Source organism: Octopus bimaculoides, chromosome 20 (assembly GCF_046866305.1).
Source record: "Octopus bimaculoides isolate indiv1 chromosome 20, ASM4686630v1, whole genome shotgun sequence".
Taxonomy (NCBI): domain Eukaryota; kingdom Metazoa; phylum Mollusca; class Cephalopoda; order Octopoda; family Octopodidae; genus Octopus; species Octopus bimaculoides.
This window is the reverse complement of record NC_142947.1, coordinates 7,001,468-7,019,502: the sequence shown is the minus strand read 5'-3', so window position 1 is coordinate 7,019,502 and position 18,035 is coordinate 7,001,468. Positions and strand designations below refer to the sequence as shown.

Below are 18,035 nucleotides of genomic sequence, written 5' to 3'. Positions count from 1 at the left end.
ACACACATACACATACCCATTCAAACCATATCTGGTTCAAATATTCTACCCGTTTCAAGTTAAAACCGGTTAGAACTGGCATCTCACACCTGCTCTAAAATATTGTTCTAGATATAAGCAATCACATCGTCAAAATATGAAAGCCACAAGATAATGCTTAATTAATTCAAAACTGGATAAATAAGCATTACATTTATGACTGGTATGCATGGGGGACTGCTGGTCTTCTATAAACAACCTTGCCTGGAATTGTGCCTTAGAGGGGAACTTTCTAGGTGCAATCCCATGGTCATTCATGACCGAAGGGGGTCTTTACCCCTTATTTGACAGAATGGCCTGAATGCTAAAGAGTTAATCCCGTAATCTGTTGTGTTTACCAATGTTCCTATTTAAAGAGATTTTTCTTCATGTCTCAGGTAAACCAGCTAACTAAAACCATTTTCCTCATTCAGTTATCATCATGCAGTAATACGCCCACATTAATGGCAGTGCCCCAGCATGGCCACAGCCTTCAGCTGAAACCAGTAAAAAATAGATAAAGATTCATACCTGAATGTATTTACAAGGTACCATAATTATGATTTGTAATAAAAGGTAGGAAAATAAGACGGCAGGCTGGCAGAATTGTTAGCACGCCGGGCGAAATGCTTAGCAGTATTTTGTCTGTCTTTACATTCTAAGTTCAAATTCCACCAAGGTCGACTTTCATCCTTTCAGGGTCGATAAATCAAGTACCATTTGTGTACTGGAGTCAATCTAATTGACTGGCCTCTCCCCCAAAATTTCAAGCCTTGTTCCTAGAGTAGAAACGAATAAAAGGGAGAAACTCTCAGAGTTAGGAGAGAGGTGTTTCACGAATTAGGTCCATCTCTAATATATTCACATGATGAGTGTATATATTTTACTGGTCCCAAAACATATGGTGACAGTTTAGACATAAACAAAGTTGTTGACTTAATCACGTCTATGAATATATTTAAAGATATCTAACACCTTGCATTACCTGAAAAACAACACCAGAAGTAAGATGGCCTTTACAAATATCCCTTTCAGAGGTAAGCAGTAAATCCTTTATTATATTTATTTGCTGCTATTGTATTGCTGAAAATTGGGTCTTTAGTGTCATATCCCTGTACTAAAACTCAGGGCTGCTTAGTAACATTAAAGTACCCTGAAAAAAAATCAATGTACTAGATTTATATTGTTTACTTATTGACAGCAAGCCACATAGGTTAGAACTGGGCCCCTAAACTTGTGTGGCTCCTAGGAGACTGCTTAGTTTGTCCATCCCTTAAGATAATAACACTGTTAACACCCAATAATTTTCTTTCTGCCTCTTTTAACTCTAGTTAAACCTCATAAGACAATTCAAGAGATTCTATTTCTCTTTTTTTTTTTCAAATGAGGAACATGAAGAAGATAATACAAATGGGATGTACCAAATATCTCAAGCAAACAAATAACAGGAATATTTATAATTGTAATTAACAAATCCTTTTTTTAATTACCGCCCCAACTTTTTTTTTTACTTGTTTCAGTCGTTAGGTTGTGGCCTTGCTGGGGGCATCACCTTGAAGAATTTTTAATCAAACAAATTGACCCTAGTACATAGTTTTTTGTCCATCTTTTTTATTATGGGGGACAAACATACAAACACTGGTTATCAAGCAGTGGTGGTGGAGAAGTACACACACAAACACACACACACACACAAATATATGTATACAATGAGCTTCTTTCAGTTTCCATCTACCAAATCCACTCACAAGGCTTTGGTTGGTCTGAGGCTATAGCAGAAGACACTTGTCCAACAAACCATGTAGTGGGACTGAACCTGGAACCATGTAGTTGGGAAGCAGACTTCTAACCACACATCCACACTTGTACCTATTAGTTCAATTTTCCTTCATAGTCACTCTTCTATATATTTTTTTATGTTGTCTAACTTTTATTTTTTGTTTGCTATTTGTTGCAATTTTCTTTCAATCCAAAGATTTTTGTTGTTGTTGTTTTCTACAAACGAGGATTTCAGTCATTCAGTTACCTACTGATTGTATTATAAGGTTAGTGGCTGAGTATTCCAGAGACACATCTCCCTTAACATACTTTCCTGTCAGAATCAACAAGACTCTGTGTAACAAAATTGGGTTCTCTGAATTACAGACACTCAGTCTAGGTTTGAGAGAGGCATAAACATCACACAATCACATTTTCCTCTTCCCAACATATTGTAATTTTTTTTCTAATGTAAGAAATCTATTTTAGAGTTTGTTTTTACTTGATTTTAATGTTGTGTTGTTTTTATTTTAAAATTTAAATATCAAAAATTTTCAGTAGCTCTGTCTAAGTATTTAATGATTTATAAATCCTTCCATTTTTTATGGTTTGATCTGAAGGAGGGAATAGGGCCCCTGATCTTTATAGGCCCTGAAAGACCTATGAAACGAATGTAGCTGATGTTCTTAAACAAATAGAAACTGATGCCTCCAAGGGAAATAGAGAGGGAATGGTCTGTAGGTTTGGTGATCATAGGGAGGGAGTTTGGATGCGGGGGAAAGGGATCAGTGTAAGTCCTGGAGGGGGAGGATAGATATAGTATGAGTAATGATGGGAGGAGAAGCAAATGGGTTGGGTGGCCTGAGTGGAGGTAGCCTGAGGTTTAGACATCACAAGTAGTGAAGGTAGAAGTGGGTGAGAAAAGCTGGAGTGTGTTAATTATTGACTTCATGGGTGGCGAGCTGGTGGAATCATTAGCACGCTGGGCAAAATGCTTAGTGGTATTTTGTCTGTCTTTATGTTCTAATTCTGCCAAGGTCAACTTTACAATACAATTATGTAAATTCAAAGATAAAATAATGGCTGCCCTGTTTTTGTGTGAAATATGATTATTTTAATTAAAAGATAAGTCAGTATTCTGACTACTGACACCACTGCCCTCTTTGAGATAAGACCAATATAGACACTGTAGTCTACAGGGCTTGACCAATGAAGTTATGGCAGTTTTTGAGATTATACAGTGCAGTCAACTGGTTATGAGATTAGACCATTGTCCCCTTGCCTCCTGTTTAGTAGACTCAGCTCATTGCCTGGTTTAACCCCAGCACCAGGTCCTTGGGGGCTTTAGTAAGGTCCCCCATATTTTAACAATGACAACAACAACAATAAATCTTTCTACTATAGGCACAGAGCCTGAAATTTAGGGGCAGAGGGGATAGTTTATGACATCAACCCCAGTGCTTGACTGTTACCTATTTAAACACCCAACAATATATACTCCTAATAAAATATACACTCAACAATATATATACTCAACAATATCTACACCCAGTAATATATACACCGAGCAATCTATACATAGAACAATTATACACCCAACAATTATTATTATTTGTTTATGTCCTTAATTAACTTTGCTCCTTTTCCTCTCTTTCCATTTCTTTCCTCAAGTTCTCCGTTATTCCATGAAATGCAACTGCTGCTTCATAAAGCCAGTCAAAAACCGTCAAATCGTCAGCAATAAATGGTTCTCTGTCCATAACTTGAGCACTTCTACCGTCAGTAAACAGCAGAGTGTCATCAACGTCACAGAACAAGATGTGAAGACAGACAATTTGAATTTTGATGAGCATGTGGATATTTTCAAAAAGAAATCTTTCAGTGAATTGTTAAGGTCCTATCTAATATTTGGTTTGTGCTCCAGTGATTTGTTGGTTCGGAAGAGTGGCTGGGTTTGTAAATCCTTTGGTTATTAATATAATATATTCTTATTACACTTGCATAACTCTACAATGCTTGTACAGGTAGACTTATGAACAAAGGCTTGGGCAAGTGTCTTTCTACTATAGCCTCGGGCCGACCAAAGCCTTGTGAGTGGATTTGGTAGACGGAAACTGAAAGAAGCCCGTCGTATATATGTATGTATGTATGTGTGTGTATATGTTTGTGTGCTTGTGTTTGTCCCCCCCCCCCCTTAACATTAGCAGTGCGGCAAAAGAGACTAATAGAATAAATACTAGGCTTCCAAAGAATAAGTCCTTGTGTCGATTTGCTCGACTAAAGGCGGTGCTCCAGCATGACCACAGTCAAATGACTGAAACAAGCAAAAGAGCAAAAGAGTACATACATATGTATGTATATACGTGTGTGTGTATATATGTATGTATGTATGTATGTATGCATGTATGTATGTATGACTATATTCTTTGCTGATATATTTTGCCAAAGATTCTAAGCATCAATGAGAATTGGAAAACTGTTGCTCTTCACAGCAAAGCTCTTTCTAATATAGAACAAATGACATTAAATTCTCCTGATTGCAAAATATAATAAATGAATTCAAGTAATTCTAGGTTCTTCTTTGTTTTGGAGATTCTGCAGAATTTCCTTTGGTGTGGTGTGTTTTAACTGACTGACCCCTGATGGATGACAAACCCTTGTAATTGAATCTGTTGAAGATGGATGTTTAGCAGTAAAGTTTAACCAATGGTAACTTATAAAGAATACGGTAACTGATAAGAAGATGGTAACTGATAAAGAATTAATGGGAAAACATATCAATTCTATTTTCAGCTTCTTCGTATGGGAGAAAGAATGTTGGGAGAAAGATTAATGAGTGTAATTCTAAAACCAACTTTATATGGTCAGTTTGTGGCCGGAGAAACTAGACCTGAGATTGAGAAAACCACAACATCTCTGAAAGCTGCAGGAATTGGTTCTTTACTTGGAATGCCAATGGAACAAGATGCTGATGATAATGCTGGGTTTGCTAATAAATTGATTTCTTCTATCTCCTTCTCTTCCTCCTTCTTCCATTTTGTTCTTTCTCTTCCTTCTCCTATTTTGTATATTTGACTGTAACTTTACCAATATTGATTCCAATTAGGGAGAGACATAACTGGTATGAGAAGAACTTTAAAATAATGATGGATGCCATCGACCTTGTCTATGAATTGGACAAAGAATTTCCTATGACCCATGCCAAAGTGACAGCTTTAATGCCAACAGACATATTGGTAAGTACACAACTAACATCACTGATGTATGTTACTGTTGTTGTTGTTGGTGTTATTTAACCCTAGGTTGGTCCTGATAGAGGAGATAGACTTCAGGTACGAAGCATTCCAGTTGTGGTTACCCAGTCTCCTCACTTCACATGCACACACATTATGTATCTAGGACTATATTATTTAATGTGTCTTAGATTTGCAGACTCTTTGGTTACTATGACTGCATTGAGGATCTCTTAAACAATTGGACATAACTATTTAGCCACAGGTCTGCCCTAATCAAGCAGACTTTTATAATTAAAGTCACTCCACTTGTGCCTGACTTATATTTTATTTTGTCACAGTGTATCACAGACTACTATATCCAATGTGACTGTCCTTCCTATAGTTGTTGTCATTTAACTCCAGGTTTTTCCATTCATGGTCATCTTCCTTCTCTTCCTCACATATTTTATCTTTTATCTTTTCTGGCACTAACACTTTTTCACACTTCTTCCTAGGTGACCATATCCAATCTATTTCCTAAACCAACAGAACATCCAGAAGTTCTGATGCATATAGCCGAATGTATGAAAACTGGGCAAAAAGTAAGTTCACCATCAACTATTATTATTATTATCATTATTCATTTGATATTGGCTAGATAACGAAAACCTGCTAAGTGATAACCAGTAACACAGGGCAGGCATTGCAATGTAATGTTATTTTTCAACACAATTTCCTGTCTTCTTGGGTTAAAAATCGATTTTCTTTTTACTGTTTTTATTGATTTAGTTGAAAATAGATGGACTCAGCACTGCACAACTTGAAGAATTGCAGGAAACTTTGTACAAATTACGGAGAATTGGAGAGGTAAACTCTGTTTTTTTCACATATTTATATATTTATTATCTATTATTTTGTTGCTGTTTAACCCTTGGACTGATAAAACTGACACCATCATCATCATTCAATGTCTGGTTTCCATGCTGGCATGGGTTGGACAATTTAACAGGAGCTGGCTAGGTAGAAGACTGCAAGGCTTCACTGTCTGTTTTGGCAGGGTTTTTATGACTGGATGACCTTTCTAACACCAACCACCTGACAGAGTGGTCTGAATATATAATACATATACATATATATATATGAAAGATCCTGGTACCAAACTTTTGCATCAAGCGATATGCCAACCCACTAGACACTGCCTAGTGTTAAAAGTCCCAACCACTCTGTCTACAGTAAGGATCAGGTACTGCAATATCTCAGATTCCAAGGGCCCACAGCTGTTTAATATCTTGTCAAAAAACCTGGGGGATCTATATGGAAAAGGGAGTTGACATTTTCAAAAAGAACATTGACTTTCTACCGTCCAAGATCCCAGATGAGTCTCTATCACAACAAGAAACTCAAATGAAGGCAGCATGTCAAATTCCTTCATTCACCAAAAAGCCAACCACGTAAGAATGGCCATTGTAAAGCTGATGGAAGTGGTAGTTCTCCAGCATGGCCATAGCCTTTTGGGTGGAACATATTAAGGATTAAAGGTGTGTGTGTGTGTGTGTGTGTCTGTCTGTGTTTGTCCCCCACCACCTCTTGACAACTGGTGGCGGTTTGTTTACATTCCTGTAACTTAGCAATTTGGCAGAAAGATACCAATAGAACAAATATGAGGCTTAAAAAAATAGGTCCTTGGTTGATTTGTTTGACTAAACCTTTCAAAGCAGTGCTCCAGCATGTCCACAGTCCAGTAACTGAAATAATTAAAAGATAAAAGATAATAGATAGTCAAATGTAGATTTGTTTGTTTCTCTGTTTTTTCTTTTCTTCACAGTATGCTGTTGAGAAAGATGTGATCTTTATGTTTGATGCTGAACACACCTATGTCAATCCTGGTCTTAATATTCTCACTCTTGCCATGATGCTCAATTATAATCATTCCAAACCATTGATATTCTTCACCTACCAAAGCTATCTCAAGGTATGGATTCCTTCGTTCATTCAGTTATTCCTTCCTCCATTCATTCATTTTATCTGTTTTTCCGAATAAGCGTGGATCAAATGACTTTGTCATCAAAGCATTTGTTTTACAATTGGAAGTTTTGATAAATAACACTTGTGCCCTAATTTCTTGGCTCTGCCCCTACCCTCTAAATGATTCAAAGCCAGAATTATTTTAAATATTTCTCAATTTTTAGGGATCAACTGACAACTTGGAACAAGATTTAAATTTTGTTCTGAAACATGGAGTGAAATTAGGAGCCAAGGTTGTGAGAGGGGCATATATGGACCTTGAAAGGGCTCGAGCCCTAAAACAGGGCTATGTCGACCCGGTCAATGACACATATAAGGAAACATGCTGGAGATATGAAACTAATGTGGAGAATGTGTTGAAAAAGATAGCGAAATATCCCCAACATTATCGAATGATGATTGCAACACATAACGAGGAAAGTATCAAGAAATTATATAAAAAGTAGGGTTTTTTTTAATAAATAATTGTTGTGAATAGAGCTGCTGTTGTTGCTGCTGCCGCTGTTGTTGTTGCTATTGCTGTTGTTGTTGCTGATGTTGGTGTTATTGTTGTTATTGTTGTTGTTGGTGGTGGTGGTGGTGGAGGTGTTGTAACTGTTGATTTTGTTGTTTGATTTGTTGTTCTTGCAAGCTTTTGTTCTTAATGTTACTGTTGTTGTTTGTGTTGTCTTTGTTGCTGCTGTGTTGTGGTGGTGAAAGTGGTGGCAGTGGTGGGGTTGGTAGCTGTTGCTTTTGCTGCTGCTGCTGCTGTTGCTGCTTTCTACAGTTCCCACATCTGGGACACTGACCATTCCATCGTTTCCTATCTCAAAGACTTCACTCTCTAACATGTTCTTCATCACTTAAAATCATAGGTTGTGGCTTGAGTCAGAAGACAGTGCTCCATATTTTTCCCCTCTCCATTTCCCATCAGTCTTGGAATCTCAGAAAGGAGTTATAAGCACTGTTTTTCTTCCATTTACTATTTTAAAAAATCTTGTAAATTCACCATTTCCAAAAATCCATACCAATGTCACATTTTCAACCAAAGTCATATTTATGTTACCCACGCTCCAAGAGTTGGCAGCTGCACATGAGGATTATAATTTAGTATATAAATTAATTATAATCTAATTCGGTTAAAGTATTTAGGTTATTTTAATTAGGTTAAACAACCACATGACTAATAGACTTGATTCATTGCCTAGTTTAATACCCTTCCTATTATTTTAAAATTAGGCAGTGGGGGCTTTTTGATTACATTGACCCAGTGTATATAGATTCCTTCACATGTATTTCTTATTTCCATTGATATTTTCCTCTTGTTCCAGAGTAGACGAACATGGTGTTGATAGACGGAATGGAACTGTATTTTTTGCCCAAATCTTTGGAATGGGTGACCATATATCATTTACTTTAGGTAAGATTCCACGTAAGGTCTTAAAATAAAGGTATTGTAGCTAATATTGCATGTGCATGTGTGTATGCATATATGTATGTAATGTATGCATATATGTATGTAATGTATGCATATATGTATGTAATGTATGTATGTATGTATGTATGAACCCACAAGAGTAAAAAAAAAGAGAGACAGAGACAGGCAGAAACAAGAAAAATGCCCCTTGTATTTGAATACTATGGATGTGTTGTTACTGACAGTGTTGTTGTTCCACTTTCAGGAAACAGTGATGTCCTTATCTACAAAGCGCTACCGTATGGTCCTGTTAATGAAACATTAGCATACTTGGTACGTCGGCTGCAGGAGAACAAAGCCATTTTGAAAGGAGCCAGGCGGGAAAAGAAACTGGTTGAGCAGTCTTTAAAGAGTCGACTTACCTTCTGGAAAAACTAATCATGCATTTATAAAGTACACACACACACACACACACACACACACACACACACACACACACACATGCAAATATATTTTTTTATCTTTTATCTTTTACTTGTTTCAGTTATTTGACTGTGGCCATGCTTGGGCACTGCTCCCGAGGAATTTTAGTTGACTTAATTGAACCTAGAACTTATTTTAAGCCTGGTATTTATTCTATTGGTCACTTTTGCCAAACCACTAAGCTAAGGGGATATAAACACACCAACACCGGTTTTCAAGCAGTTGTGGGGGAGAAACACAGAAACACATAGATACATGTATGTATATGTATGTATGTATATATATATATATATATATATATATATATATATATATATATATATATATATATATATATATATATATATATATATATATATATATACACACACACATAAAAAAGTTTCTTTTAGTTTCTGTCTACCAAATCCCCTCAGAAGGCTTTGGTGAGCCTGGAGATATAGTAGAAAGCACTTGCCCAAGTTGCCACACAGTGGGACTGAACCCAGAACCATGGGATTGATTCATTCAACTAAAACTCTTGACACAGTGCCCCAGCATGGCCACACTCCAATGCTTGAAACTAGTAAAAAAATAAAATGTATTTGAAGAATTTGAAGAAACCATCATTACAAATCAAAAACACAAGCCAAAATAATCTGAGATTCTAAATCCAAAAGTTTAATGGCATTAAATTTTCAACTGAATTCTTTTTTACAAAAATTTTTTACTTTGTATATTTTGTGAATTTATTGACAACGAAAATATAAAGGATGAAAATAATAGACCAACAGAAAAGTAAACTTTATTGGAAATTTAGTTATAACCTTCAGGTTATCAACTATTTAACCTCATAACTCGATCAATCCAGCTTCGATATTGAGACACACGGGTAAATACACCTGGGGAATTTTCTGGGTGATCTTTACTGGTAAATGACGCAACACCAACCTGCATCCAGCCATAGGGGCTCGGACAAACCAGTGGACCTCCACTGTCACCCTGTCAAATACAGAAAAGCATAAATATAAATGCATACATGCACACAAGTTAACCATGCATAGATAGATTCAGTTTGCTTGTAGAAAAACCCTGAATGAAAGTACATAGCAGAATGTTGCTGGTTGCACATTCCAAGTGCAGCAGAAACATATGTTAGTCATTGTAACCAATTCTGTTGTATAATTAACTGTTAAAATTAAAAGAAAACTTTGAAAATGTACCAGTCTCCATATTCTTTGTAATTGTTTTGGATTTCTATATTTACATATATACATACATACTTGCAAAAAGGACGCGTGCGTTCGATCATATAATAATACAAATAAAATGTGAGTATATGCATATATACGTACATGTATGTACATACCTACATCTACCTGTGTATATAAATGTATATCTGGGTACAGGACATCACAAAAAAACGTGGACAAAACGAAAAACAGAACATAAACAGAGCACAGAAAACACACAGGCCACATAGGGAACATTTCCTTCATCAGCTGCCACCATTCTAAACTAAGCATTTCGAAGAGTTAGGGCAGGACAGGCTCCTGTGACGGTAGCATGTAAAAAGCACCATCCGATCATGGTCGATGCCAGCCTCCTCTGGACCCTGTGCTGGCGGCACATAAAAAAGCACCCACTACACTCTCAGAGTGGTTGGCGTTTGGAAGGGCATCCCGCTGTAGAAACACTGCCAGATCAGATTGGAGCCTGGTGCATCTGCCTGGCTACCCAGACCCCAGCATGGAAAACGGACGTTAAACGATGATGATAATGATGATGATACACACATACACACACACACACACACACACACACACACACACACACATATATATATATTATACAGACACACATACATATACATTACATATGTATGTATATATGTATGACAGAACCTCAGCACAAACAGGAAGACAACAGGTATGAAATCAGATACAACAGATACAACATCTAAAGAAAATAAATGCATAAAGGAGTTTAAATGGTGGGATGTGAAGACAAGTGTCAGCTGTGGAGAGATGTTGATAGTTGTGATGTAAACAGGTTTGGCTGTAGGATGAGGCTGACAGGAAGTCCATGGAGTTGATAAGACACAGTCTGGTATGTCAACGAATAGGTTACAGGTGGAAACCTTTTAAGATGATAAGAAAAAAGGTGTGCAGGTAATAATGATAGCAACAATGATGGTGATGACGATGATGATGATGATGATGACAACGACAATGGCAAGAATGATGACGATGATGTCATTGATAAGGATGACAACGATGATGATGATAATGATGGCGGTGAAGATGATGATGATGATGATGATGATAATGATGACAACAAGGATGACATATCAACTGTATATTTTCACTTACCCTACAAATGCCCTTTGCTTTGTTATTGAAACCTGCACAGATCTTGTCTGTTGACACCAATCCAAAATACTTAGAACATTCAATATTGCTCATAATCGGCATCTTTAATTCCTGGGCATGCTTGGTAACGGTTCCGCCTGAAATGGTGACGAGACGCACAATTAAAATAACTAGTGTTATCATTAAATATTTAATGAATTTGTTCAGTCAACAGCATATAAATATAATGTTTATCAACAGGAGTGGCTGTGTGGTAAGTAGCTTGCTTACTAAGCACATGGCTCCAGGTTCAGTCTCACTGCATGGCACTTTCTTCAAAACTTGCACTAAGAATAAGGACAAGGTAAAATTACTACCTGCTTTTATAGCAAGTTGATGCAGGTAGTTTATCCCATCCCCTTCTGGATTTTCATGCAACTGAAAAAAACATTATTTATGGGATGACCCAATAATGTTGTTGTATAGCAGTAGTTCTCAACTGAGGTTTATAAGACCCTTAGGGGTCCATGAAAGATGATGACAGCCACAATGACAATGAGAAGCACATCAGCAACAACAACAATGAGGACAATGATTACAATGATGATGAGAATGATGATGATGATGAAAATATTAGAATAACATTTAAAGCAAAAACAAGACAAAAACAACACAAAGGTCCTCACCACTCTGAGTACAGCCCCATCCGGACATTATACACATCTTCCCTGTCTCTGGAAACTGGTTGTTGCCCTGGTGGGCAAGGCCGACACTTTTTATTTTCGGGTGGATATGAGTAGGTACAGGGTGGGCAAGTTTCAACAGTGCAATGTCATCGTGGAAAGCTGCAAAAGAAATGTTTCACAACTTCAGTAAGGCTCTTCCTTTCTCTCCCTCTCTCTTTCTCTCTCCCTCTCTCTCTCTCTCTCTCCCTCTATATACATATATATATATATATTTATATAAGTTACAATTGTACAGGCATGCATATGTCTCTCAATTATTTAGAACTGATATCTCACACATTGCTACAACAAACTGAACGTGTTCTCTCGAAATGTACTGTGGTCTACAGAATATCATCAAAATGTCTTTAACTTACTTATTCTTTTATTCTTTTATTCTCTTATTCTTTTATTCTTTTGTTTTTTTACTTGTTTCAGTCATTTTGATTGCAGCCATGCTGGAGCACCACCTTTTAGTTGAACAAATCGACCCTCAGGACTTATTCTTTATAAGCCTATTACTTATTCTATCGGTTACCTTTTGTCAAACCGCTACATTATGGGGACATAAACACACCAACATCTGTTGTCAAGCGATAGTGATAATAATAATAATGATAATAATAATAATAATAATAATAATAATAATAATAATAATAATATATTCACAGACACGACAGAGCTGGGACCTATATACACTGGAAGCTATGCCAACACTATGGAATAACAACAGAAAAAAGATGGTATAAACACACGCCAGAAAAGGTCACAGAAAACGAGAAAGCAACCATACTCTGGGATATGCCAATACACACAGATAGAGAAATTAAGGCAAATAGACCAGATATAGTTGTCAAAGATCATGAAGGAAAAAAATGCTTTCTAATTGATGTATCAATACCAGCAGATGACAACGTTTCTCGAAAAGAAATGGAAAAACTTTCAAAATACAAAGACCTGGAAATAGAGATAACTCGAATGTGGAGTCTAAAAACAGAAACAATTCCTATCATAGTAGGTGCCTTAGGTATAATTAAAAAATACTCAGACAAATACATAACAAAAATACCAGGACTTACAAATATATGTAACATACAGAAAATTGCACTACTGGGTACTGCACACATTCTACGCAAAACACTTTCAATACAGTAAACATAAAAGCACCACAGCAAACCACAGCAAACCACAGCACATACCCAAGGCGCACAGAGCTGCGCTCGGTAGTGAAGTGAAAGCACGTTATAAAAATAAAACTACTGAACAATAATAATAGTAATACTAATAATTCATTAAGTTAATTCGTTCTTTAATCATTAGTATTTATCATTACAATAAATATCTGTTAATTATCAAATATTTTAGAATTACAGGCATAGTTTTAAAAAATTCTTTCGTGAGTGAAGATGCGGGGATAGGAGGTAAATGAATCCGTTAGAAGTGGAGGGGAAACAACTGCGATAGGTAGCGAACTAATGAGTTATGTACCTTTGTAGGATGGAATTCCGCTTTACGCACGCCATAGACCACCCGATAACTTTGTTGACGTCTTTTTTATCTATCTGTCAGTCTGCCTCTCTGTCTGTCTGTGATTTTCTCTGAGATTTGCAGAATGCAAGTCAGTGACAAGGTTTTCTAGTAAAGATATTTACAGAGATTTGTAAATCTGTGTGTGTGTGTGTGCGTGTGTGTGTGTGTGCGTGTGTGTGTGTGTGCGTGTGTGTGTGTGTGCGTGTGTGTGTGTGTGCGTGTGTGTGTGTGTGCGTGTGTGTGTGTGTGCGTGTGTGTGTGTGTGCGTGTGTGTGTGTGTGCGTGTGTGTGTGCGTGTGTGTGTAAACAAGAAGAAAAGTAGATGAAAGGAGATGAAGAAGAAGAAAACGGAGCAGGGAGAGGTGATGGTGGTACAGAAGAAGAAGAAGAAGAAGAAGAAGAAGAAGAATCAAGAATAGTTACAATAATAATCCTTTCTAATATAAGCACAAGGCCAGAAATTTTGGGGGAGGGGACTTGTTGATTACAACGACTCCAGTGTTTCAATTGTACTTTATTTATTGATCCCCCAAAAGGATGAAAGGCAAAGTCAACCTAGACGGAACTTGAACACAGAATGTAGCAACAGACAAAATACCGCTATGCATTTCGCCCAGCATGCTAACGACTTTGCCAGCTCAACACCTTAATAATAATAATGATGATTACAACAAAAACAGCAGCAGCAATAGAGTTGGTGAATGCAACAATCCCCATTATTATTAAAATATCAGGAATCACAAAATCTAGACTTACCATTAATCTGAAAGTTAGGATGGATTATAATTTTGGCAACTTTGACATTCCATTGGCGCCATTTCATCTTGCGGAATATTTTACCAACAATATTCATAAATCTCTCCTTTAGGCTTGGCTGGAAATGGAAAAAAACATTGTGAGATTTCAGCTCATAACAGTTTTCTTACTTGTTTCAGTCATTTGCCTACAGCCATGCTGGAGCACTGCCTTTAGTTGAACAAATAGAACTCAGAACTTATTCTTTGTAAGCCTAGTACTTATTCTATCAGTCTCTTTTGCTAAACCGCTAATTTGTCAAGTGATGGTGGGGAGGGGGGGGACAAACACAGACACACACACACACAAGTATATACATACATATATACATAGATACATACATACATATATATATATATATATATATATATATATATATATATATATATATATATATATGTACACATATGATGGGCTTCTTTCAGTTTCCGTCTACCAAATCCACTCACAAGGCTTTGGTCAGCCCAAGGTTATAGTAGAAGACACTCGCCCAAGATGCCATGCAGTGGGTCTGAACCCTGAACCATATGGTTGGGAAGCAACTGTGATTGTATGTCAGGTAATGTAGTGACATACAGTTGTATATCTTCAAATTCCATGTTCAAATTCTGTTGAGATTGAATTTGCCTTTCATCTCTCCAGGGTCCACAAAGCAAAATACCAGTAATATATTAGTGCCAATTAGAATACCAGTGATATACTGAGACCAATTAAACTGATTTTTTTTTTTGCGTCAGCTTGGTTGCAGTGCTGAGTTGTAAATCCCTCCCTAGACAGATAGAAGTGGTGTGAGAGGGGGGAGCTACAGAACTCAACATGAAAACACACTTAATGTATTTTGTATTTTGTCCTCCTTTATCAGTCTGTACCCCGGGTACTACCCCACCCATACCCAAAAGGAAGAGGTAGGGTTGGGGGGTGATGGTAGTGGTTGTGGGGTGCAGGTAGGGGACATTAGGTTTAAAGAGACGTAGTTTAGTTTCAACATTAAGTCTATTCCAATGGGGACGGGGTTAGAATTTTGTGCAGGTGGCGGGGAGGGTTAGAGAAGCCATTTCTTCTCTTTGTTTGTTTTGTGTTATGAAAACAAATATTTGTAAAGGAGAAACCTGATGTTCTAAAGTTGAGAGAGGATCTCAGAGTGCAACGGGGAATTCAAAACAAGTTTTTAGTGTTTACATCTGACATAGTTTACATCGGGGTCGGTGTATGTGTGTGTGTGCATGTGTGTTGTACATGCATGCATGTGTGTGCATGTGTGCTTGTGTGTGTGTGTGTGTGTGTGTGTGTGTGTGTGTGTGCGCGTACATATAGGCATGCATGTGTGTAAGTGTGTGTTGTGTGTGAGTGTGAGTGTGTTTATGTATGTATATGTATATGTGTGTGTAATGGTGTATTTATATATGCTTTGTATGTCTGTATATATTTTGATGTGAATATGTGTATGTGTTTGTGTTTACGTTTACACATGTTTACATGTGTGCATGTGTATGCATGCATGAGTATGTGTGTACATATATGTATGTGTGTATGTAATTGTGTCTATATATGTGTGTGTGTGTGTTTGTGTGTGTTTGTGTGTTTGTGTGTGTGTTTGTGTGTTTGTGTGTGTGTTTGTGTGTGTGTGTGTGTGGTGTGTGTGTGTGTGTGTGTGTATATATATGTATATATATATATATATATATATATATACATACACAAACACATATATGTATGTATGCATGTATGTATATATGTATGTATGTGTGTGTATGTATGTATGTAATTATATGACTCTGTGTGTGTGTACTTTAGTCAAAAGGCAGTAACTGATCCTTGGATTACAGTTTTCGACTTACTTTCAAGTGGGTTGATGCCATTCTTGCCGTCCAACTTCCCACGGAAATTGGTGCCGAACTAGAAACAGAGAAAGTAAAGAGAGTTGCACTGAAGAATATGGCATGGTTAACGTTTGTCAAAGAATTTCATAAACAAAAGAGTTTGCCAGCCTCTTAGAGTAACCAGGGGGAAAATAGTAAATGTTATGTTTTGTGGAACCAGAACACACACTTATAACGAATGACACCATTGGTATGGCAACAACAACAAGAACAGCAACAGTGGTTGTAGCAGTATTAACACCACCACCAACAACAACAACATCAACAAAAGCCGTAAGGACAACAAAAACAAGAACAAGATCTACTGGAAAACAACAACAACAACAACATCCTTGGCCCACGTCCCCAACATCCATATCCATATTTCTAAAATAATGTCAATTCAAAGAAAAATCAAACACTTACTTCTCTCCAAAGAAGCAATGAGCAGCAGACAAGACCCACTGGTCATTAATTAAAGAACCGCCACACCAATAAGTTCGGTAGACGGAGAATATTCCCAAAAGTTTTTTAATCTCTGTTTTGGATTGTAAAGAAACCAGCCATGGTCTCATGCCTTCTGCGTAGGTATGGCCCCCAATTAATGCCATCGACATTGGGTACTGATTCTCTGTCACATTGGGCCCTGGAAGAAAGAAAACAAGTATTTAATAAATTATAATAAATATCGGCACAGGCACAACTGTGTCGTAGGAAGCTTGCTTCTCAACCTCATAATTCTGGGTTCAGTCCCATGGCATGGCACCTTAGGCAGGTGTCTTCTGCTGTAGCCTGAGGCTGACCAAAGCTTTGTAAATGGATTTGGTAGACAGAAACTGAAAGAAGCCTGTTGTGTGTGTATGTTTGTGTCTGTGTTTGTCTCCTATCACCACTTGACATCTGCCATTGGTGTGTTAACATAGTGGTTCAGCAAAAGAGACTGATAGAATAAGTACTAGGCTTAAGAAATAACTCTTGGGGTCGATTTGTTTGACTAGGACTCTTTGACTGGCCACAGCCAATTCGTTTGACTAGGACTCTTTCATGGCCACAGTCAAATGATGGAAACAAGTAAAACAAAGAATACAAGAATAGATATTATGATTTCAAATTTTGGCAGTAGCCCAGAAAGTTCAGGAGAGGGTGGAAGAGAATTATATTTACCCCACTGTTTAACTGGTACTTATTTTATAGACCCCAAAAGGATGGAAAGCAAAGTCGACCCCAGCGGCATTTGGACTCAACAGAAAGCCAGAAGAAATGCTGCAAAGCATTTTCTCTGGATTCTGCCAGTTCACTGCCTTATTACAGTAAATAAATATGTTAAAATAGTGATATATAGGTATGACATTAAACTGCATCCAGTAATGAAGCCCTTGTTTGGGAGTTCCAGGCTTTTGAGGAGAGTTGAACCACCTCTTAACCATTATTGCTCTCAGATCTACTCTGAGCCAGAGTTGTAGTACCTATCAGAGTCCTAGATATAGGTTAATTAGCATATCATGGAATTCCCTCCTGAAGAAAGTCTCTCACAGACAGCCTAACAGATCTGGGGCAAGTGGAACCCTTCAGCTCTTTAGCTGCTTATCTAAGAGAAGGTAACTCTATACAGGTCTTACATTCCAAAATCTACCAAGCTCATGGCACTCCTATCATATTTTAACTTCGTTATCTCACCTAGCATTACTTCCCTTTCCATAATTCTCTCTGCCATGGGAGCTCTTTAGTCTTACAAGTTACAAAGTAAGAAAAAGGAACCAGTATAATTTCTAAAATGGTTGGCATTAGGTGTAGAAACCATGCCAATAGTGAGACATTAGAGCAAGATGACATCTGCTGACTGGCTGAGTCCTGTTGAATCCTCCAATTCATATCAATATGGAAAATAATGATATACATAC

General features: G+C 37.3%; 2 protein-coding genes across 5 annotated transcripts in view; one reads left to right on the top strand and one right to left on the bottom strand.

Moving 5' to 3' along the window:
- Positions 1 to 10,096, top strand: part of LOC106869190 (hydroxyproline dehydrogenase) — a 37,968-nt gene extending 27,872 nt beyond the window's left edge. Inside the window, exons 1-10 of one of the 3 annotated variants that reach the window (XM_052975057.2) lie at positions 196 to 416; positions 3,448 to 3,728; positions 4,570 to 4,760; positions 4,883 to 5,012; positions 5,507 to 5,593; positions 5,781 to 5,858; positions 6,817 to 6,963; positions 7,181 to 7,458; positions 8,327 to 8,415; positions 8,678 to 10,096. In XM_052975057.2, coding sequence (XP_052831017.1) covers positions 380 to 416; positions 3,448 to 3,728; positions 4,570 to 4,760; positions 4,883 to 5,012; positions 5,507 to 5,593; positions 5,781 to 5,858; positions 6,817 to 6,963; positions 7,181 to 7,458; positions 8,327 to 8,415; positions 8,678 to 8,850 — 1,491 coding nt within the window. In that variant the 5' untranslated portion in view covers positions 196 to 379 and the 3' untranslated portion in view covers positions 8,851 to 10,096. Of the gene's footprint in view, positions 1 to 195; positions 417 to 902; positions 1,056 to 3,447; positions 3,729 to 4,569; positions 4,761 to 4,882; positions 5,013 to 5,506; positions 5,594 to 5,780; positions 5,859 to 6,816; positions 6,964 to 7,180; positions 7,459 to 8,326; positions 8,416 to 8,677 lie in introns of those variants that run through there. The other 2 variants (XM_014914821.3, XM_089337927.1) reach the window with 2 other exon arrangements.
- Positions 9,530 to 18,035, bottom strand: part of LOC106869214 (trypsin) — a 19,602-nt gene continuing 11,096 nt past the window's right edge. For both annotated transcript variants that reach the window (XM_014914861.3, XM_052975087.2), the window contains exons 3-8: positions 16,561 to 16,780; positions 16,114 to 16,171; positions 14,237 to 14,354; positions 11,912 to 12,070; positions 11,247 to 11,383; positions 9,530 to 9,876 (exon numbers count right to left, since the gene is read on the bottom strand). In XM_014914861.3, coding sequence (XP_014770347.1) covers positions 9,712 to 9,876; positions 11,247 to 11,383; positions 11,912 to 12,070; positions 14,237 to 14,354; positions 16,114 to 16,171; positions 16,561 to 16,780 — 857 coding nt within the window. In that variant the 3' untranslated portion in view covers positions 9,530 to 9,711. The remainder of the gene's footprint in view (positions 9,877 to 11,246; positions 11,384 to 11,911; positions 12,071 to 14,236; positions 14,355 to 16,113; positions 16,172 to 16,560; positions 16,781 to 18,035) is intronic.